This window comes from Trachypithecus francoisi, unplaced genomic scaffold (assembly GCF_009764315.1).
Source record: "Trachypithecus francoisi isolate TF-2019V2 unplaced genomic scaffold, Tfra_2.0 Lachesis_group7, whole genome shotgun sequence".
In the NCBI taxonomy this organism is placed as follows: domain Eukaryota; kingdom Metazoa; phylum Chordata; class Mammalia; order Primates; family Cercopithecidae; genus Trachypithecus; species Trachypithecus francoisi.
The window spans coordinates 42,213,382-42,236,641 of NW_022681472.1; the positions used below are offsets into that span (position 1 = coordinate 42,213,382).

A 23,260-nucleotide genomic window follows, 5' to 3' on the forward strand; every position below is an offset into this window, starting at 1 on the left:
GGTCCTTTTCTGTTTCTTACCCTCTTCATGTAATCAAACAGGAAAAACTATGGGATTTTTGGGTTTGAATACACCCAATATTTGGCCACTTCTCAAAAACTCTGCTTCAATAACCCTGGGTCTGGTCACCATCATCTCTTCCACAGATGGTTATAACTTCCATTTGGCCTCCCTGCCTTCCACATTTGCTTCCTAAGGCCTTTTCTCCACACAGCAGGAAAGATCGTGTTCAAACTGGTCTTGAATAGGTCATTTTCCGCTCAAGAGCCTCAGTGTCTTTGCAACTCAGAGTACAATTTAAAGGCTATAGATGGCTGGGCACAGTGGCTTATGCCTGTAATTCCAGCACTTTGGGAGGCTGAGTGGGGGCAGATCACTTGAAGTCAGAAGTTCAAGACCAGCCTGGCCAACATTGTGAAACCCCATCTCTACTAAAAGTAGAAAAATTAGTTGGGTGTGGTGGTCATGCCTGTAATCCCAGCTACTTGGGAGGCTGAAGCAGGAGAATCATTTGAACTCGGGAGGCAGAGGTTGCAGTGGGCTGGGATTGTGTCACTGTACTCCAGCCTGGACAACAGAGCAAGGATCTTTCTCTAAATAAATAAATAAATAAATAAAGTCTATAGATCCTCCAAGGCCCTCCATTAACTGCCACCTGCCTCAGCCTCCCTTTTTTTTTTCCATTCTTCCCTGACTGCTCTTGCTTCCACCACTGCCTTTGCTCCAGCCACTCTGGCTTCCTTGCAGTGTGTTTCCAGCTCAGGGCATCATGTCATTCACCTCCTATAATATTCCCTCCTGTCCTCATTCCTTTCTGTCCTCTTCCAATATCTGCATAGCTCACTCCCTTGCTTCTTGCAGTCCTCTGCTTGGGTGCTCAAATGCATTTAATCAGAGAGGCCTTTCCTGGCCAGTGCCACGCTCATCATCCTTTACCTGTGACATGGCTGGGATCTGTGTCTCCACCAAATCTTTTGTCGAATTGCAATCCCCAATGTTGGACGTGGAGCCTGGTGGGAGGTGATTAAATCACAGGGCAGATTTCCTATGAATGGTTTAGCACCATCCGCTTTGATACTGTCCTCATGATAGTGAGTGAGTTCTTATAATATCTGGTTGTTTCAGTGTGTGACACTGACTCCGCCTGCCTTGGTCCTGCTCCTGCTGTATAAGATGCCTGCCCCTGCTTTGCCTTTTGCCATGAGTAAAAGCTCTGTGAAGCCTCCCCAGAGGCAGATGCCACCATGCTTCCTGTACAGCCCGCAGAACCATGACCAAATAAACATCTTTTCTTTATAAATTACCCAGTCTCAGGTATTTTTTTTTAACAGCAATGCGAGAACAACCTATAAAACCTGCTTAACTTCGTTCAAGGCGTTATCACCTCCACACATGTTATATATTTATTTTTCATTCCCTTCTTCTGGAATTTAAGCTCTACTTGAGTAAGTATTTGTTTTCAACTGTTATATTCCCAGGGGCTAAAGTGGTGCCTGAAACATGGTGGGAACTTCATAAATACTTTTTGAATGAATTAATTGAATGGATAAGTTGGTGAATGCTATACCCAGAAGGAAATATTAGGTGAGAAAAATTTCCTGAAAGCTTCTAAATTAAAATTTGGCCATTTTAAGAGTCTAAATCCAAAGTATTTGTAATAGAAGACATGATTAGGTATGATTCTCCGATTTCAGGCCATTCCAGAGCTAATCTGGAGCCTGATTTGTTGTGCATTGCCAAGGCACATGTATAGATGGGAGGTGATACATGTACTAGCAAAGACATAGAGCCATAGAATTTAAATTATATTTAAATTAATGCAAGAAGAGTCTGAAGAGCTCTTCTTTTTTGACACCAATTAGAAGAGAAAGAGGCTTTTAAAGAATAAGCCGTCTGCTGAAGAGAGACCTGTAATTTATTTGACTCTTTAATTCCACATACATTCTCTAGGTTATTTTGACTTTGTTAAAACATAAGGCAAAAAAACCCATAAATGCTGTATAAATCAAGAGCTTAGATTCCACAGAAAAATAGATACAGTGTCTTTCTATTAATTGTAAAAGCACTTGCCTTGAACAAGTCGACTTTGCTGATGATGCTGAAGTTCACATCAATGGCGAGGGCTAACTGGACTGTAGTTGGCAGGGTCTTAAGCAAATCGGACTCATCTTTGTAAAGATAAACGCATCAAACCCCGATGCAGAATAATTAATGAAATAAGTTGCCAAGGTACAAGTAGAAAAATTTTAAAAATGAAACAAAATGCAAACACTTTTTATACATAATTACATGCATCAGATTCTATATTTTCATTACTTCTATTGGATCTCCATACCTATTACAATAACACTATTATGCTTATGCAAGAAAAGAAGTATTTTTAAGTCTGGATGACGTAGTGAATAATTCCTGAACATTATGCTTGCTGAAACTTTACATATGAAACATAATCATCATAGCACAAAGGCTAGTGAACAAGCTAGCATGGGCAAAGGATCTAGTTCTTGTTTTCTGATTCTATTGATTCCAGCCTTAGCATTCAAGGGATGGCAAATAATAATAAGCATCATGTGGCATTGGAGAGCTTACAGAGCTCTGTCACACCCATTATCTTATTTGACCCTTGTGACAACCCCAAGGGTAAGTGTTCTCATTCCTACTTTGCAGAAAGAAGAAAAACAAAAGAACTGAAGCCCCGAGAAGCTGTAAGTGACTTGCTCCATTGTGCATAATTAATAGGTGGCTCAGCTGGGATGAAATCTAAAGAAAAAATGTGCTAAGAGAGTAAATTCAAATTATTGTTATTTACTTGCTTATTATCGATGAAGAATGTGAATATATTACAGATTTTTCTACATGTGAATTAAATGATGGGCTTTCAGGCTGATAAAATATTCCATAAACAAAATTGCCTATTCTTTTTTTTCCCTTTTTTTAAAATCTTGTATTTGAAGTTCAGGGGTTCATGTGCAAGTTTGTTATATAGTTAAACTCGTGTCATGGAGATTTGTTGTACAGATTATTTCGTCACCCAGGTATTAAGCTTAGTACCTATTCATTGTTTTTCCTGATCCTTTCCCTCCACCCACCCTCCACCCTCCAGTAGGCCCAGGGTCTTTTTGTTCCCCTCCAGAAAATTCCCTATTCTTTACATTTAGAATGCCGAGAGTTTCTGAGAGTTGATTATTTTTTGATGTTTTCTTATATTACTTAGAAAAGAGAAGAATTGTTATAGTACATCCTTATTTTGATTCAAATATAGATTCTAAACATAAAAATCCTTCACATATAAACACAGTTTATTGTTTCCGAGGGCTGCCTCTAGTTACCTCCTAAGCCAAGGAGTTGAGTCATTATCTACCCTTGCTAAGGGGTGTGAGGGAAGAAGCCTGGCACCACTCCTTTTGTTGCTCTTTCTGCCCACTTCAGATGCCCTCAAGTAGCTGCAGATGTTCTGGAGAGAGGCATGTTGTTTTGGTCATTCAGGAAGAGATTCTAAACACGAGGCTGGAGTCTCCTAAGAGTGTTAGAAAGGTGAAGAAAAGATCCTACCATAATAACCAGCGGTTTCTGTCTACTCTTAGGAGCCTTTGTGATTTGAGAATTTCATTGTAATTTGCACTCTGGAGCATTTTTGGCTTCTTAGTGGCACTAATTCCTATTTTCATATGGTGAGAACAAACTAAAAGTTGAGTTTCATTATTGTCAACTAGCAGTGCATTATCCTAAACTTATTTTATATCCCTCAGTAACTATTATTTTTAGCTGCAGTAGTATAGTGGTGTAGTGGTAGACACCATTAATTATTTAGCATCTGGTGGAAGCAACTGTGTGCCCTGAGGCGGGATGGGAATGGCCTGAAAGGTTGCTGCTTTCCATTAGTACAGATGACCCTTGAACAACACGTGTTTGAACTACACAGGTCCACTAATACAAGGGTTTTCTTCCACCTCTGCTACACCTGAGAGCAAAGTCAACTCCTTTTTCTCCTTCTCCTCAGCCTACTCAACAGTGAAGATGAGGAGGATGAAGACCTTTATGATGATCTACTGCCACTAAATGACTAGTAAGTAGAGTTCTTTTCCTTATAATTTTCTTAATAACATTTTGTTTTCTCTAGTTTATTGTAGGAATATAGTATATAATACAGATAACATACAAAATGTGTGTTAATCGACTGTGTACATTATCAGTAAGTCTTCTAGTTAACAGTAGGCTATTAGTAGTTCAGTTTTGGGGGAGTCAAAAGTTATATGTGGATTTCTTTCTTTTATTTTGAGGCAGAGTCTGGCTCTGTTGCCTAGGCTGGAGGGTAGTGGTGCATCACCACACTCTGCTGATTTTTGTATTCTTAGTAGAGACAGAGTTTTGCCATGCCAGTCTGGTCTTGAACTCCTGATCTCAAGTGATCTCCCTGCCTTGGCCTCCCAAAACGCTGAGATTATAGGAGTGAGCCACCACACCTGACCTCAAAAGTTATATGTGGATTTCTGACTGTGGAGTGAGGGTTGGCATTGTTAACCCCCACTTGCACTGTGTTCTGGGTAAGAGAGTGATATTGCAGTAAGAGCAAGAGTTTGGAAGAGAAGAGATGCAGGTCTGAGTTCTAATTAGACCATGTGCTGGCTCTGTGTCTTTGGCTAAATTTCTCAGTTAGGAGCCTCCATTTTCTTCCCTTAAAAGGGATAGACAATGCCTAATTTTCCCACTTCCTTTTTTGTATTTGTGACTATATGAGACAATGTGTGTAATACCCAGCATCCAGAAGATGCTGATTAAAATTTAGCCTTTTCTCTTCCAAGGTTTCCAAAACCAGTAAGATATGGTTTTATATTTAAGGAAAAACAAAACAAAACAAAAAAACCAAAACAAAACCCTGTAGTATTAAACGAATGCTTTAAGGATCATTTAGTTGTTTTTCAACCTTTTGTTCAAATCCAGTTAGTCTCTGCTACCTTATAGAATTTTCATCATATGACAAGGTTAACAGGAATTTAATCAGTAATCTGCCATGCTTACCCAGCATTCGCTGAGAGTCCCATGTATATTCATACCAAGTCCGCACTCGCTTTTGCACAAGTTTAGGAATGGAGTAATTGTTCATGTAGGCAATGGTATCATCCATGCAGGCGCGGAAGTAGTTCTGATTGGCTGTAGCTGCCCCAATCACATCTCTCATCTAAAACCACAAATATGGTTACTCCACACCCAGCAGAGGAAATTAGTGCATAAAAGTCAGATTACATGTTTTCCACATGATATACTCCCTTCTAATGCCCTGATTACTTGATTTTATTCATTCATTCATTCATTCATTTTTATTTATTCTTGCCCAGACTTAACTTTTCAGCAGTGGATTACTTGACTTTAAATACACTGATATTGGGTCCTAATATCACCCACTTCCATAAAATATTGGGCAAATTATATTCTCTCTCTGATCCAATAAGGACAACAATAAGACCTGTAGAACAAACCAAGTGAGAATTCAGCCGTGTAATGCATAGGACTGCATATAATCTTCTCTGTAAACTTGTATTTCACTGCAGAAATGTTAGTGTACATTGAAAAAATTATATAGCTGTGCTTATGCAAGGAATGTGCAATAAAAGTTGAGCAATTGTCTGGCAGAATGGCTAGTCCATTTTGGTGAGTCTTACTTTGAATGCATCCTCCATAGATTATCCAGTGTGGCTGGCTATATAGACTCAATTCATCATGAAATTGCAACCTCTGTACTTCCCTTTGTGTTGTTTAGACAGATAAAATCAAATCTCATCATGCTTAAGGCATAGTATTCAGCAGAAGTTGAAATGTGCTGAAATTACTGTAGCATCATCTACTGCTGTGACAATTCTTAAGAAACTGTCAGGTTTTAGTTCTTGGATGTTTATAACTCACCCATAAAAACCCACTCTAGGTTAAAAGCTGATCTTTAAGGTCTCAGCACAAAAAAGATATATAGCTCGACTCTTCCTCTCACATAGAGGGAGGTGAGTGGCTGTAAATATGCTTTGACTGTGGGTTTATAATAGGGAGGAAAACCAGGGCCTCACTTTCACACTCCTAAGACTTTGCTCGTTCATTTTAGTAGCTGTTGAGCTTTTTCTGCTTATGGAAAAACGACTCATTCTTTGAAGTCTAGCTCAAATGATTCTTTTTAATTGTGATGCCCTCCTCAGTTTCCATTTTTAGAGTCAATAAACTTCTACAAATTAAAACTATCTGTTGAGGAGCTATGCAGCTAGTCCAACTGTATGTATCTTTTTCAGTCTCTTACTCCTCAGGGGCTCTTCCAAATATCCCTCAACAATCTCAATTCCTAGATCTCACTTTTCCATGCTGTTCTTGACTGATAACTTACGTTACCTAGTCACCTAAGGCTGGGGGACTTGGTATGTTAGGAGAGGGCTTGGAGATTTAATAGAGTGTTAAGTTGGGAAGCAAGGACTGTTAAAAGCATTATTGATTGCTGTTGAGGCTCCAAGAATTTGTAGTGACAGTAATTTGAATGGGTTGTGTGATATCCTTCAGCAATGTTGGGTTTTGTTGTTGTAGGAGTTGAGGAGGATGTATATTCTATGATGGATTCCAGGCTAGGGAAGTATGTGAGAGGATGAGAGGAAGAAAAATGTCCGTTTTTGTGAGTTGTGTCAGAAAATAGAATATTGTAGTTAAAATGTGATGATTAGCTGGGTGCAGTGGCTCATGTCTGTAATGTCAGCATTTTGAGAGATGAGGTGGGAGAATCACTTGAGGCCAGGAGATCAAGACCAGCCTGGGCAACATAGTGAGACTCTGTTTCTACAAAAAATAAATGAAGAAAAGAATTAGCCAGGCGTGATGCCATGCACCTGTAGTGCCAGATACCTGGGAGGCTGAGGTGAGAGGATTGCTTGAGCCCAGGATTTTGAGGCTACAGTGAGCTATGATTAAGCCACTACACCTTAGCCTGAGCAACAGAGCCAGACCCTCTCTCTTAAAGAAAAAAAAGTGACGATTAGCTCCAGGGTATAGTCTCTATGTGGGAATTTTGAGTGAGTGGAGGGTTTTGTTTTTGTTTTTTTGTCCCAGGCTTTTAAACTTTTATTTCTATCTGTTCCCTTGCTTAGCATCTTTTATTTACCATGAGAGTTCGAGGCACACATCTGTATCTCTAGCCTCAATCTTTCTCTTGTGCTCTACTACCATATTTTTAGTGACTTGGTATTCCTTCTCGTTCCTATTGGAACCTCAAATCCAATTTAAAAGCAGATGTGGTGTGGTGTATAAAACAGCGCTTCTCAAACATTCGTGTGTATATGAATCACTTGACGATTTTGTTAAAATGCAAGTTCTGACTCATTAGTCTCAGGTGGGGCCTGAACTCTGAATTTCTCAAGTGCTGCTGCTGCTGCTTGTCCAAAGATTACACTTTGAGTGGCAAGATAATTGAACTGGTGCTAGAAATAGTATTTTAGTCTTGATGTGAAAATCGCCTTGCACACAGTAAGTGCTCAATACATGTTAAATTTTACTGTTTTTATCAGTGTTGTTATATATAGTTCTACCATATGACCGTATGAACTACATGTATGAATCAGGGATGCCACTTAATCTCTCTTTTTTTTTTTTGAGACTGAGTCTTGCTCTGTTGCTCGGGCTGGAGTGCAGTGGCCGGATCTCAGCTCACTGCAAGCTCCGCCTCCCGGGTTTACGCCATTCTCCTGCCTCAGCTTCCCAAGTAGCTGGGACTACAGGCGCCCGCCACCTCGCCGGGCTAGTTTTCTGTATTTTGTAGTAGAGACGGGGTTTCACCGTGTTAGCCAGGATGGTCTCGATCTCCTGACCTCGTGATCCGCCCATCTCGGCCTCCCAAAGTGCTGGGATTACAGGCTTGAGCCACCGCGCCCGGCCACTTAATCTCTTTAAACTGTAGTTTTCTCATCTGTAAAACAGAGAAAACATTGACTGTGATATGACACCTTAACATTGATTTTATGAGAAATTTAAAAATAATGTGTTTTTTGCGATTTATATTCAAATGGATTTGAATTTAGAATCTCTCAAACCAGCTTCCTGTTTTAAACATTGTTAATATAATCTCCCCAGCCATGAAGATAATGATATTTTATACTTACAATTTTTAGCTCTTAGTGTTCATCTTCCTAAACCTAAATATTTTCTACATAGAGTTTCCTTTACTACCCCTCTCTGTATTCCATTAACATGTTAAGGCTGGAGCTGCCATATCCCTGTGTATCTGTATTAACCTGTTTTATTTTCTATGTTTTGATATGTTAATATCAGGGAACTTGCTGACCGAGGCCTTGCTTGTTTCTCCCAGGGTTAGGTAATTACTAGAGATGGTGGCCAAATCTCCTGAGAGTGTGTCTTCCATATGTAAACTAACTAATCTGGAACTCATATCCCAACTGCCTTCTGCATCAGATTCTTACATGGGCTCTTACATTCAGGCCACTATCCACCTGTCCTACAAAAAAATTAGCTGGGTGTAGTGGGGTGCAACTGTAGTTGCAGCTACTTGGGAGGCTCGGGTGGGTAGACCCCTTGAGCCCAGGAGGCTGAGGCTGTAGTGAGCCATGTTTGTGCCACTACTCCCCAGCTTGGGTGCAGAGCAAGACCCTGTCTCCAAAAAAAAAAGAAAAGAAAAAGAAAAAAAAAATGTGGGCTCTAGCCTTTGTCAGTGCCAACTATCTTCAATATAATTTATGTATTTAATTTCTTACTAGACTGACTTTTTTGAGAATAAGTACAAGGAGATGCTATAGTAAACATTTGTGAAAGAATAACTTATTAATTATTTTATATGGTATTTTGTAGCCTCTGGTTTAAATAACCTCTGAAGTCGATTATAACCCAGTGATTTTATAAAAATAGTTGAAATTTAAGTAAATAAAAGAGATTTTAATGGTTTTCATTGGGGTCCAAGTAAAAAGTTAACTTAGAAACAACTTTCTCTGAGAGTTCAAACTAATGCTCTTTGCTGACAGTCTTTTGATAGATTTAATGGCTTAAAAACGGAAAAGCACTGTTGATTTAATCACATCCTCCTTCAACTCATTAAAATAGAAGAAAGTTAGTTCAAAAAAAAAGAAGAACCAGACAGATTTTAATTTTTCCTCCATAAAGTTTATAAAGACTTCTTAGTCTTTCAAAAATGACAGCACTGTGTATTCAGTGATTCATACTCAACTTACCTGACCAATTAAACTGCTGAACACAAAAACCCCAGAAAAAAAATTCAAGAGTTGAAAAACAATTTCAAATAAAGTTTGTGGTTCTGGAAGGCCACCAATGGTAATTAAAGTTCGAACTGCCCAATAATAACATCTCAGATACCTGTGAAAACAGAAGATACACATTTTGCTTTTTTTCTGTATCACTGAAAGACCACTATTCTTGGGAGAATATAGTACTATTAAATTATAACAAATTTCCTACTAATCAAGATTTTCTTTCTATAGACAGCACTGGCAAACGCCATGTGTGCTAATCTAAACTTCTTAATAAACACTGTGAAATGATGAAACAATCCCAAGGAGGGTGTTTACTAGCTGTTACCAAAATTTGGTGGTTTAAATAACCACCATTTTTATTAGGCTTACAGTTTTATGGGTCAGAATTTTGTGCAAAGCCCAACAGAGATGACTCATTTACATTCCATGATGACTGGGCCCTCAGCTGGTATGACTTGAATGGCTGGAGATATCTGGAAAGATTCAATTGAGGTCAAATATCTGAAATTTTGATTCTGACAGTTGGCCAGGTTCCTCTGTTCCTTTCCACATTATGTCCTTTTGGAATGCCCAAGGTAGCTCCTTACCTCACATGTCTGAGCCTGAGCTGGGAAGACTGGAACAGTTGGGGGTGACTGGGTATCTTTTATCATTCAGCCTCTCAATGTGACTAGCTTGGGCTTCCTCACAGCATGGACGTCTGAAGGTAGACGGATTTTTACATGAGAGCCAGTTTCCCCCAGAGCAACGGCAGCCCAAGTGGTAGCTGCCAGGTTTCCTATAACTCAGAAGCCCTATATAGTCTTATAGTTGCCACATTATATTTGTCAGGCAAGTCACTAAGGCCAAACCAGGTTCAAGGGAAGAGACATTTGAATCCACCTCTCAATGAGAGAAGCAGCAAAAAATTTGAGGCTGTTTTTAAACTACCACGCTATTGATTTGTGGGAACATTTTAGAGATCAAATGTATTTATGCAGATGGGAGAACCTTCTATAGTTTAGATCCAATTGTTTTTATGAATGGAAAACAGAAGAGATGAATATCTCTTCTATTTTTCACCCACATATTATTATATTATTGAATATGTAAACCATGGCAGAGACAGAGGAGAGCTGAGATCCATCTTAATAGGGAAATTACTGTTGATTGTAATGGGCAACTGAACTAGAAATTTGGTATTGAAGAAAATCAAGTATGCTCAGAAATGTACTTGATAAAAATTCTGTACTTGAACAATTGCAAATGAAGAGGCTGGGGTCATTACAGACCAGATAGGAAGAGGACGAGAAAAGAATATGATAAAGATTAGTAAAGAATGTATAACGTTCACTTAGCTAGCCAGGGAGTCCTTAACCTACTATGGTTTGATTTTATGATGGCATAAAAGCAATATCCATTCAGTAGAAACCATACTTTGAATACTCATACAACCATTCTGTTTTTCACTTTTAGTATGGTGTTCAATAAATTATGAGATATTCAATAATTTATTAGAAACTAGGCTTTGTATTAGATGATTTTGCCAAACTGTAGACTAACGTAAGTGTTCTGAGCACATTTAAGTTAGGCTAGGCTAAGCTATGATGTTTGGTAGGTTAGGTGTATTAATTGCATTTTTGGCTTACAATATTTTCCCGATAGGCTTATTGTGATATAACCCCATCAGAAGTTGAAGACATCTGTATATATATTTCAGAATTCTTGGCAGCTAGACATACTATTTGGTAATTCTACATATCTCCTATGTGGTCTGTATCAGGCATTTCCAGTGAATCCGTTTAGGTCATTTATATAAAGAATGTCTCCAGGTTTTGTTATAGAGGGACATTTAGGTTTCGTGTGTTCCAACTAGCTATTTCAGCATCTTGTACAGACACAGAAAAGGTGTACTTTTCACAGAATCCTGCCCTAGTCAAGCTTTTATTTCTTATCTAGGTATGCCACATTAGCACTTTGGGTAACTGGGCATTAATCTTGGAACAACGGTGGTCTTTTCTTGTAAAAATACTTTGAGATTTTAAGATCTTCAAATAGTAAGAAGTTGAGGTTTACAAAGGAAGAAACAAATTGCAGTTGAAGTTAATATTCAAACAAAAACAGATCTAGAAAGAAATCACTCATTTTGAAATTCAATACCTTTTGAAGGACATAGGACTCTTTTTTTTTTTTTTTAACCTAGTTCCTTATTACAGGAACAGAAAAAATAATTAACTCTTTGGTAGTGCTTGAAAATCGCTATGCCAAGAGAATAAAAATGTTACCACTGTATAATTTTTTTCTAGCAGGCTTCCTTGGACTTACTAATATTATAGTGAACTTGATGTCAAAGAGAACCACCTTGAAGAAGTATGGAATTAATTTTATGGATTGCATTTTAACTTTTCAAATTCCAATTTATAATTTCCTATTACCTGATTTATTTTGGTCACAGGTTTTGGACCTGTGGGTCTCTTTAAATTAAGGAAATTTATTAAACCTGACATTACCCAAGAGTGAAGAGAAACAAGATTCTCTCCCAACATGGTCAATTCCATGATAAGTGTTGGGATTACTGTCCCTTCCAAAGTCACTCAAAAGTTTGTCCTACTTTAACAGGAACAAACATAAGAATTACTTTCTCCCATTTTCTTTTTTATGATGTTAAAAAATAACAATCAAGTGTGAAATTTTGGCATGGATTTTCCAAATCTCAAGGGTTTGGCTTGAACTAATTTTTTTGTATATTAAATAGTCTGCTATGTTAATTGGAAGTTTTCTGCCCTGATGCTTTGAGATTTATTTTAGGATTCTTTTCTCAGTTACATCTTACACCTAGACATGCATAACCAAAGGTAAGATTTGTAATTTAATTAGATGGCATCTTATTGATTTCCTAAGATTAGCTTAATTAGTCAAGTGCGTCAGTCTCTAATATGTACATCCCAGTCAGATAGATCTTTTCAAAGAGATTCTATCTGGCTGGATTAATACATGAACTATCTAACTATTAACTACATAATGCATCAACTATATAACACTGATATATATATATATATACATATACTTAGGCATATTTCAAGTTAAAGCAGTAAGGCAGAATTTGACATACAGCCATAAAAAATATTTAGTATGAAAATAGAAAGTCTTCCTATGTGAAACAAACATGACATGTAATTTCCCCCAATATTTTATTATGAAACACTTTAAACAAACAGAAAAATTAAAAGATTTTTACAGTGAACACTCATTTTACAGTCAACACTCATATGCCCACTACCTAGATTCTACCATTAACGTTTTACTATGCCTGCTTCGTCACATATTCTTCCACTTATTTATCAATAAAATCTTCTTATTTTTTGGATGTATTTCAAAATAATTTCTAGGCAGCCAGAAACTTTCTCCTAAAAACAGTACTTTAGAATAAATATGTTAACTTGAGTTCAGTATTTGTTTAGAGTTATGTTTTGTTTTGAATATACAGTTAAAGCACTAATGAGGCCGGGCATGGCGGCTCACGCCTTAATCCCAGCACTTTGGTAGGCTGAGGTGGGTGGATCACCTGAGCTTGGGAGTTCAAGACCAGTCTGGCCAACATGGTGAAACCCCGTATCTACTAAAAATACAAAAATTAGCTGGGTATGGTGGTGGGTGCCTGTAATCCCAGCTACTCAAGAGACTGAAGCAGGAGAATCACTTGAACCCAGGAGGCAGAGGTTGCAGTGAGTCGAGATTGTACCATTGCACTCCAGCCTGGGTGACAACAGCGAAACTCCATCTCAAAAAAAAAAAAAGGAAAAAGAATGACAAAATATTTTACTTTCATTTATGCCTTTTTAAATGTCCTTCCTTACTTTGTGTAGACCTGAGTTTCTGATCTATGTCATTTTCCTTCTCCCTGAAGAACTCTAAACATTTTCAAGGAAAAGATACATTAGGGATTGGGACCATGGATTTGTTCAAAAAATTTGTGCGCATTGGAAAATTTATGTCAGAAAATAAATAAAATTGGGATATATGTGGACAAAAGTACACTGGGAACATTTTTAAGTATCACATAACCATAGGTACTCACTTGTGTTCTCCTTTTGAACTAAACATTTGCATTCTTTGTCAGATCTTACAGTTTAAAGAAGGATGTCATTCGCTCAATATAAATAAAAATAAAAACTTCTATTGAAATGAATAGAAATTGCTGTTCTGATGAGAATTAATGGAATAATACTAAACTTGACTTATTTTAAATGTTCACAGTGTTCCATTTATGCCCCACAGTCTGCTGCGTAATTCTAACTAGGGCAAAATTTGCAAATCCAAAGGCCTAATAAGCAACCTTCAATTTATAGGTCACCAGGACCATCACAAGGGTTAAGTTAAAAAAATACTTTAGGTAATTATTGCAAAAACTTGGCTTACAAGATCAAAGGGTAATATGAAGCAATAGAAGGAAAAGTTCATGTTAAAAAAACTGTTAGGATAAGTATATGAATAACTGACATATGCAAATTATCTAAAAAGATAAGTAAAGAAACTACTTTTAAGAGCATTTTCATTGCAAAGGTGGCAACCTGTGTCCCTGACGGTTGGTAGTAGGATTGCTGGAGCTTTGGTTTTGAGTGAGAATGCTTCAGTCTAAATGAGCAGAGCAGACTTGATGGATTAATATTTACAGTCAGAGAATGTGAGTTGTGTGATAACAAGGCTGTGGAATTTATTGAAACTAGTTTTGGGCCTAGAAAATGATCACTTTTAGTAGTTTTTCTATGAGTGATTAAGAAAAATGGGCAGTTTCTAATCCTTGGGTGCAAGATTCTATTTGTACCCATGAAATCAAGCTTGTTATTTGAGTTATCAAATCTTTTATATGTTTATTGTTTTTGGTTACTTGACCTGTCAATAGTTATGTTTGGTGTCTCACACTTTGATGATATATTGGCCAATTTCTCCTCCTTCTATCAATTTTTGCTTTATGATTTTCTTTGAAGATTGTAAGTATTTTATTGGATGCATACACATTTAGAATTGGAACATCTTGATGGTAGTAAATAAAATTTATAGGAGGCCACTGGTTTGGACTAAACTCCTGCACTAGGCCAAACAGACCAAACCCAAATGGAATGACTCATGCTGAAGTTCTATGTCACCAAAGTGAAACTAAGTTGTTTATCTGCCATTCTAAGAAATCAGGAGAGAGAGAAAGAGAGATAGCTAAATCCCCAAACAAGCCAGTTTTATCCAGCTTGGTAAGGAAGTCCCCTCTACTTTAACCTTTACAAGGAAAGTAACTTTGAAATGACCAATCCATTTTTGTTCTGTTTCTGCTTTCTTCAGCCCCTTTCTGCCTATGAAGCCAACCTCTTTTGCTCAGCTCATCAGAACATTCATTCTATTTTATAGAATTGAGGTGTTGCCTGATTCTAGAATCGCAAATAAAAGCCAATTAATATAGTTAAAATAAATTTGTTGTAATTTTGTCTTTTGACAATCGTGAATCAAAATTTTATCATTAAATGGTGACCTTTTTCTCTAAAATGTCTTTTGCTTTAAAGCTTATTCTGACTAGTTTTAATTGACGATCTCTATTAGCATGTGAGTTTAGTTCACATTAATTTACTGCACATATTTGTCAGAGGTATTTGAACCAGAGTGACTCCATCTTGAAAAGGGGCTGGGTAAAATAAGGCTGTGACCTATTGGGCTCCCTTCCCAGGAGGTTAAGCATTCTAAGTCACAGGACGAAATAGGAGGTTGGCACAAGATACAGGTAACAGAGACCTTGCTGATAAATTAGGTTTCAATAAAGAAGCTGGCCCAAATCCACCACAACCAAGATGGCGATGAAAGTGAACTCTTGTCACCCTCATTGCTCATTATATGCTAATTATAATTCATTAGCATGCTAAAAGACACTCCCACCAGTACCATGACAGTTTGCAAATGCCATGGCAAAGTCCAGAAGTTTCCCTATATAGTCTGAAAAGGAGAAGAACCTTCAATTCTGGGAATTGCCTAGCCCTTTCCCTGAAAACTCATGAATAATCCACTTCTTGTTTAGCATATAATCAAGAAATAATTATGGGTGTTCTTAGTCAAGCAGTCCATGCCACTCCTCTGCCTATGCAGTAGTTATTTTTTTATTTCTTTACTTTCTTAATAAATTTGCTTTCACTTTATTCCATGGACTTGCCCCAAATTCTTTCTTGCACAAGGTCCAAGAACCCTCTCTTGGGGTCTGGATCAGGACCCCTTTCTGGTAATATACTGATCTATTTTAAATTGTCCTTATTATCTTATGTTGTGTCTTTTATTGTCCTGCCTTTCCTATACTTCTCCCCAAAACTGCCACTCCTCATCTTTATGTCTTTTTTTGGATTGGTTTGTTTAAATTTCCTTATTCTTTTTTTCCCCTTACTGATTTAGAAGTTATTCTCTCTATTTCTGTTCTTTAGTGGTTACTCACACTCATTTCCTACTGTACTCCAGGTTTGGTACATATATTTGTGTTTTGGCCTTTGGAGATACTTCTTACTTTCTAGGGAACACAGCAATCATTGAAAACTGTTGTAATTGTATTCATCTAGAAAATTATAATAAATAATTATAATAAGTAACAAAAAAATTACAACAAGTAATTTATCTTGTATTTTAGAGAGAGCATTTTGGCTATCTGGTTTATAATGTAGCTGGAATTAGAAATCTAAAACACTAGCACAGTTGAAGTTTCTTATGGGCTGAAGCTGAGATTTCTTTCTTCTTGTCACAATGCAGATTTGCCCATTCCTTTCTTTTTTCCTTACTCTCCCTCTCTCTGTCTGCCTTCATATACCTAATATATTTTCTTTTTTTTTTTTAACTCCAATTTACTTTTTTTATTTTTTTATTTTTTATTATTTATTTTTTTTTTATTATACTTTAAGTTCTAGAGTACGTGTGCATAATGTGCAGGTTTGTTACATATGTATACTTGTGCCATGTTGGTGTGCTGCACCCATCAACTCGTCAGCACCCATCAATTCGTCATTTATATCAGGTATAACTCCCAATACAATCCCTCCCCTCTCCCTCCTCCCCATGATAGGCCCCAGTGTGTGATGTTCCCCTTCCTGAGTCCAAGTGATGTCATTGTTCAGTTCCCACCTATGAGTGAGAACATGCGGTGTTTGGTTTTCTGTTCTTGTGATAGTTTGCTAAGAATGATGGTTTCCAGCTGCATCCATGTCCCTACAAAGGACGCAAACTCATCCTTTTTTATGGCTGCATAATATTCCATGGTATATATGTGCCACATTTTCTTAATCCAGTCTGTCACAGATGGACATTTGGGTTGATTTCAAGTCTTTGCTATTGTGAATAGTGCCGCAATAAACATACGTGTGCATGTGTCTTTATAGCAGCATGATTTCTAATCCTTTGGGTATATACCCAGTAATGGGATGGCTGGGTCATATGGTACATCTAGTTCTAGATCCTTGAGGAATTGCCATACTGTTTACCATAATGGTTGAACTAGTTTACAATCCCACCAACAGTGTAAAAGTGTTCCTATTTCTCCACATCCTCTCCAACACCTGTGGTTTCCTGACTTTTTAATGATTGCCATTCTAACTGGTGTGAGATGGTATCTCATTGTGGTTTTGATTTGCATTTCTCTGATGGCGAGTGATGATGAGCATTTTTTCATGTGTCTGTTGGCTGTATGAATGTCTTCTTTTGAGAAATGTCTGTTCATATCCTTTCCCCACTTTTTGATGGGGTTGTTTGTTTTTTTCTTGTAAATTTGTGTGAGTTCTTTGTAGGTTCTGGATATTAGCCCTTTGTCAGATGGGTAGATTGCAAAAATTTTCTCCCATTCTGTAGGTTGCCTGTTCACTCTGATGGTAGTTTCTTTTGCTGTGCAGAAGCTCTTTAGTTTAATTAGATCCCATTTGTCAATTTTGGCTTTTGCTGCTGTTGCTTTTGGTGTTTTAGACATGAAGTCCTTGCCCATGCCTATGTCCTGAATGGTACTACCTCGGTTTTCTTCTAGGGTTTTTATGGTATTAGGTCTGACATTTAAGTCTCTAATCCATCTTGAATTAATTGTCGTATAAGGAGTAAGGAAAGGATCCAGTTTCAGCTTTCTAGTTATGGCTAGCCAATTTTCCCAGCACCATTTATTAAATAGGGAATTCTTTCCCATTTCTTGTTTCTCTCAGGTTTGTCAAAGATCAGATGGCTGTAGATGTGTGGTATTATTTCTGAGGACTCTGTTCTGTTCCATTGGTCTATATCTGTTTTGTTAACAGTACCATGCTGTTTTGGTTACTGTAGCCTTGTAGTATAGTTTGAAGTCAGGTAACATGATGCCTCCAGCTTTGTCCTTTTGACTTAGGATTATCTTGGCAATGCGGGCTCTTTTTTGGTTCCATAAGAACTTTAAAGCAGTTTTTTCCAATCCTGTGAAGGAACTCATTGGTAGCTTGATGGGGATGGCATTGAATCTATAAATGACCTTGGGCAGTATGGCCATTTTCACGAATATTGATTCTTCCTATCCATGAGCATGGTATGTTCTTCCATTTGTTTGTGTCCTCTTTGATTTCACTGAGCAGTGGTTTGTAGTTCTCCTTGAAGAGGTCCTTTAAATCCCTTGTAAGTTGGATTCCTAGGTATTTTATTCTCTTTGAAGCAATTGTGAATGGAAGTTCATTCATGATTTGCCTCTCTGTGTGTCTGTTACTGGTGTATAAGAATGCTTGTGATTTTTGCACATTAATTTTGTATCCTGAGACTTTGCTGAAGTTGCTTATCAGCTTAAGGAGATTTTGGGCTGAGACAATGGGGTTTTCTAAATATACAATCATGTTATCTGCAAACAGGGACAATTTGACTTCTTCTTTTCCTAACTGGATACCCTTGATTTCTTTCTCTTGCCTGATTGCCCTAGCCAGAACGTCCAACGCTATGTTGAATAGGAGTGGTGAGAGAGGGCATCCCTGTCTTGTGCCAGTTTTCAAAGGGAATTTTTCCAGTTTTTGCCCATTCAGTATGATATTAGCTGTGGGTTTGTCATAAATAGCTCTTATTATTTTTAGGTACATTCCATCAATACCGAATTTATTGAGCGTTTTTAGCATGAAGGGCTGTTGAATTTTGTCAAAAGCTTTTTCTGCATCTATTGAGATAATCATGTGGTTCTTGTCTTTGGTTCTGTTTATATGCTGGATTACGTTTATTGATTTGCGAATGTTGAACCAGCCTTGCATCCCAGGGATGAAGCCCACTTGATCATGGTGGATAAGCTTTTTGATGTGCTGCTGAATCCGATTTGCCAGTATTTTATTGAGGATTTTTGCATCGATGTTCATCAGGGATATTGGTCTAAAATTTTGTTTTTTTGTTGTGTCTCTGCCAGGCTTTGGTATCAGGATGATGTTGGCCTCATAAAATGAGTTAGGGAGGATTCCCTCTTTTTCTGTTGATTGGAATAGTTTCAGAAGGAATGGTACCAGCTCCTCCTTGTACCTCTGGTAGAATTCAGTTGTGAATCCATCTGGTCCTGGACTTTTTTTGGTTGGTAGGTTATTAATTATTGCCTCAATTTCAGAGCCTGCTATTGGTCTATTCAGGGATTCAACTTCTTCCTGGTTTAGTCTTGGAAGAGTGTAAGTGTTCAGGAAATTATCCATTTCTTCTAGATTTTCTAGTTGATTTGCGTAGAGGTGTTTATAGTATTCTCTGATGGTAGTTTGTATTTCTGTGGGGTCAGTGGTGATATCCCCTTTATCATTTTTTATTGCATCTATTTGATTCTTCTCTATTTTCTTCTTTATTAGTCTTGCTAGTGGTCTGTCAATTTTGTTGATTTTTTCAAAAAACCAACTCCTGGATTCATTGATTTTTTGGAGGGTGTTCTGTGTCTCTATCTCCTTCAGTTCTTCTCTGATCTTAGGTATTTCTTGCCTTCTGCTAGCTTTTGAATGTGTTTGCTCTTGCTTCTCCAGTTCTTTTAATTGTGATGTTAGAGTGTCCATTTTAGATCTTTCCAGCTTTCTCTTGTGGGCATTTAGTGCTATAAATTTCCCTCTATACACTGCTTTAAATGTGTCCCAGAGATTCTGGTATGTTGTATCTTTGTTCTCACTGGTTTCAAAGAACATCTTTATTTCTGCCTTCATTTCGTTATGTACCCAGTATTCATTCAGGAGCAGGTTGTTCAGTTTCCATGGACTTGAGCGGTTTTGATTGAGTTTCTTAGTCCTGAGTTCTAGTTTGATTGCACTGTGGTCTGAGAGACAGTTTGTTATAATTTCTGTTCTTGTACATTTGCTGAGGAGTGCTTTACTTCCAATTTGTGGTCAATTTGGAATGAGTGCAATGTGGTGCTGAGAAGAATGTATATTCTGTTGATTTGGGGTGGAGAGTTCTATAGATGTCTATTAGGTCCGCTTGGTGCAGAGATGCGTTCAGTTCCTGAATATCCTTGTGAACTTTCTGTCTCGTTGATCTGTCTAATGTTGACAGTGGAGTGTTGAAGTCTCCCATCATTATTGTATGGGAATCTAAGTCTCTTTGTAAGTCTCTAAGGACTTGCTTTATGAATCTGGGTGCTCCTGTATTGGGTGCATATATATTTAGGATTGTTAGCTCTTCCTGTTGAATTGATCCCTTTACCATTATGTAATGGCCTTCTTTGTCTCTTTTGATCTTTGACGGTTTAAAGTCTATTTTATCAGAGACTAGGATTGCAACCTCTGCTTTTTTTTGTTCTCCATTTGCTTGGTAGATCTTCCTCCATCCCTTTATTTTGAGCCTATGTATGTCTCTGCATGTGAGATGGGTCTCCTGAATACAGCAGACTGATGGTTCTTGACTCTTTCTCCAGTTTGCCAGTCTGCGTCTTTTAATTGGAGCATTTAGTCTATTAACATTTAAGGTTAATATTGTTATGTGTGAACTTGATCCTGCCATTATGATATTAACTGGTTATTTTGCTCGTTAGTTGATGCAGTTTCTTCCTAGCCTCGATGGTCTTTACATTTTGGCATGTTTTTGCAATGGCTGGTACCGGTTGTTCCTTTCCATGTTTAGGGCTTCCTTCAGGGTCTCTTGTAAGGCACGCCTGGTGGTGACAAAATCTCTAAGCATTTGCTGATCTGTAAAGGATTTTATTTCTCCTTCACTGATGAAACTTAGTTTGGCTGGATATGAAATTCTGGGTTGAAAATTCTTTTCTTTAAGAATGTTGAATATTGACCCCCACTCTCTTCTGGCTTGTAGAGTTTCTTTTTTTTTTTTTCTGTTATTCAAAATATATTTACTCATTTTCTTTTTCTTTTTTTTTTTTATTATACTTTAAGTTCTAGGGTACATGTGCATAACGTTTATATCATGTATAACTCCCCAATGCAATCCCTCCCTCCTCCCCCCTCCCCCTGATAGGCCCCAGTGTGTGATGTTCCCCTTCCCGAGTCCAAGTGATGTCATTGTTCAGTTCCCACCTATGAGTGAGAACATGCGGTGTTTGGTTTTCTGTTCTTGTGATAGTTTGCTAAGAATGATGGTTTCCAGCTGCATCCATGTCCCTACAAAGGACGCAAACTCATCCTTTTTGATGGCTGCATAGTATTCCATGGTGTATATGTGCCACATTTTCTTAATCCAGTCTGTCACAGATGGACATTTGGGTTGATTCCAAGTCTTTGCTATTGTGAATAGTGCCGCAATAAACATACGTGTGCATGTGTCTTTATAGCAGCATGATTTCTAATCCTTTGGGTATATACCCCGTAGTGGGATGGCTGGGTCATATGGTACATCTAGTTCTAGATCCTTGAGGAATCGCCATACTGTTTTCCATAATGGTTGAACTAGTTTACAATCCCACCAACAGTGTAAAAGTGTTCCTATTTCTCCACATCCTCTCCAACATCTATTGTTTCCTGACTTCTTTTTTTTTTTTTTTTTTTTTTTGAGATGGAGTCTCGCTCTGTCACCCAGGCTGGAGTGCAGTGGCCAGATCTCAGCTCACTGCAAGCTCCGCCTCCCGGGTTCACGCCATTCTCCTGCCTCAGCCTCCTGAGTAGCTGGGATTACAGGCGCCGCCACCTCGCCCGGCTAGGTTTTTGTATTTTTAGTAGAGACGGGGTTTCACCGTGTTAGCCAGGATGGTCTCGATCTCCTGACCTCGTGATCCGCCCGTTTCGGCCTCCCAAAGTGCTGGGATTACAGGCTTGAGCCACCGCGCCCGGCCTGTTTCCTGACTTCTTAATGATTGCCATTCTAACTGGTGTGAGATGGTATCTCATTGTGGTTTTGATTTGCATTTCTCTTATGGCGAGTGATGACGAGCATTTTTTCATGTGTCTGTTGGCTGTATGGATGTCTTCTTTTGAGAAATGTCTGTTCATATCCTTTCCCCAATTTTTGATGGGGTTGTTTGTGTTTTTCTTGTATATTTGTTTGAGTTCTTTGTAGATTCTGGATATTAGCCCTTTGTCAGATGAGTAGGTTGCAAAAATTTTCTCCCATTCTGTAGGTTGCCTGTTCACTCTGATGGTAGTTTCTTTTGCTGTGCAAAAGCTCTTTAGTTTAATTAGATCCCATTTGTCAATTTTGGCTTTTGCTGCCATTGCTTTTGGTGTTTTAGACATGAAGTCCTTGCCCATGCCTATGTCCTGAATGGTACTACCTAGATTTTCTTCTAGGGTTTTTATGGTATTAGGTCTAACATTTAAGTCTCTAATCCATCTTGAATTAATTTTCGTATAAGGGGTAAGGAAAGGATCCAGTTTCAGCTTTCTACTTATGGCTAGCCAATTTTCCCAGCACCATTTATTAAATAGGGAATCCTTACCCCATTTCTTGTTTCTCTCAGGTTTGTCAAAGATCAGATGGCTGTAGATATGTGGTATTATTTCTGAGGACTCTGTTCTGTTCCATTGGTCTATATCTCTGTTGTGGTACCAGTACCATGCTGTTTTGGTTACTGTAGCCTTGTAGTATAGTTTGAAGTCAGGTAGCGTGACGCCTCCAGCTTTGTCCTTTTGACCTAGGATTGTCTTGGCAATGCGGGCTCTTTTTTGGTTCCATATGAACTTTAAAGCAGTTTTTTCCAATTCTGTGAAGAAAGTCATTGGTAGCTTGATGGGGATGGCATTGAATCTATAAATCACCTTGGGCAGTATGGCCATTTTCACGATATTGATTCTTCCTATCCATGAGCATGGTATGTTCTTCCATTTGTTTGTGTCCTCTTTGATTTCACTAAGCGGTGGTTTGTAGTTCTCCTTGAAGAGGTCCTTTACATCCCTTGTAAGCTGGATTCCTAGGTATTTTATTCTCTTTGAAGCAATTGTGAATGGAAGTTATTCCTGATTTGGCTCTCTGCTTGTCTGTTACTGGTGTATAAGAATGCTTGTGATTTTTGCACATTAATTTTGTATCCTGAGACTTTGCTGAAGTTGCTTATCAGCTTAAGCAGATTTTGGGCTGAGACAATGGGGTTTTCTAAATATACAATCATGTCATCTGCAAACAGGGACAATTTGACTTCTTCTTTTCCTAACTGGATACCCTTGATTTCTTTCTCTTGCCTGATTGCCCTAGCCAGAACTTCCAACACTATGTTGAATAGGAGTGGTGAGAGAGGGCATCCCTGTCTTGTGCCAGTTTTCAAAGGGAATTTTTCCAGTTTTTGCCCATTCAGTATGATATTAGCTGTGGGTTTGTCATAAATAGCTCTTATTATTTTGAGGTACGTTCCATCAATACCAAATTTATTGAGCGTTTTTAGCATAAAGGGCTCTTGAATTTTGTCAAAAGCCTTTTCTGCATCTATTGAGATAATCATGTGGTTCTTGTCTTTGGTTCTGTTTATATGCTGGATTACGTTTATTGATTTGCGAATGTTGAACCAGCCTTGCATCCCAGGGATGAAGCCCACTTGATCATGGTGGATAAGCCTTTTGATGTGCTGCTGAATCCGGTTTGCCAGTATTTTATTGAGAATTTTTGCATCGATATTCATCAGGGATATTGGTCTAAAATTTTGTTTTTTT

General features: G+C 38.0%; 1 protein-coding gene across 2 annotated transcripts in view; it reads right to left on the reverse strand.

Moving 5' to 3' along the window:
- The window catches only part of CNGB3 (cyclic nucleotide gated channel subunit beta 3), a 165,125-nt gene that overhangs the window by 43,938 nt on the left and 97,927 nt on the right, over window positions 1-23,260 (reverse strand). For both annotated transcript variants that reach the window (XM_033202770.1, XM_033202771.1), the window contains 3 exons: window positions 9,201-9,342; window positions 5,020-5,179; window positions 2,071-2,168 (listed from right to left, as the gene is read on the reverse strand). In XM_033202770.1, the coding sequence (XP_033058661.1) occupies window positions 2,071-2,168; window positions 5,020-5,179; window positions 9,201-9,342 (400 nt within the window). The remainder of the gene's footprint in view (window positions 1-2,070; window positions 2,169-5,019; window positions 5,180-9,200; window positions 9,343-23,260) is intronic.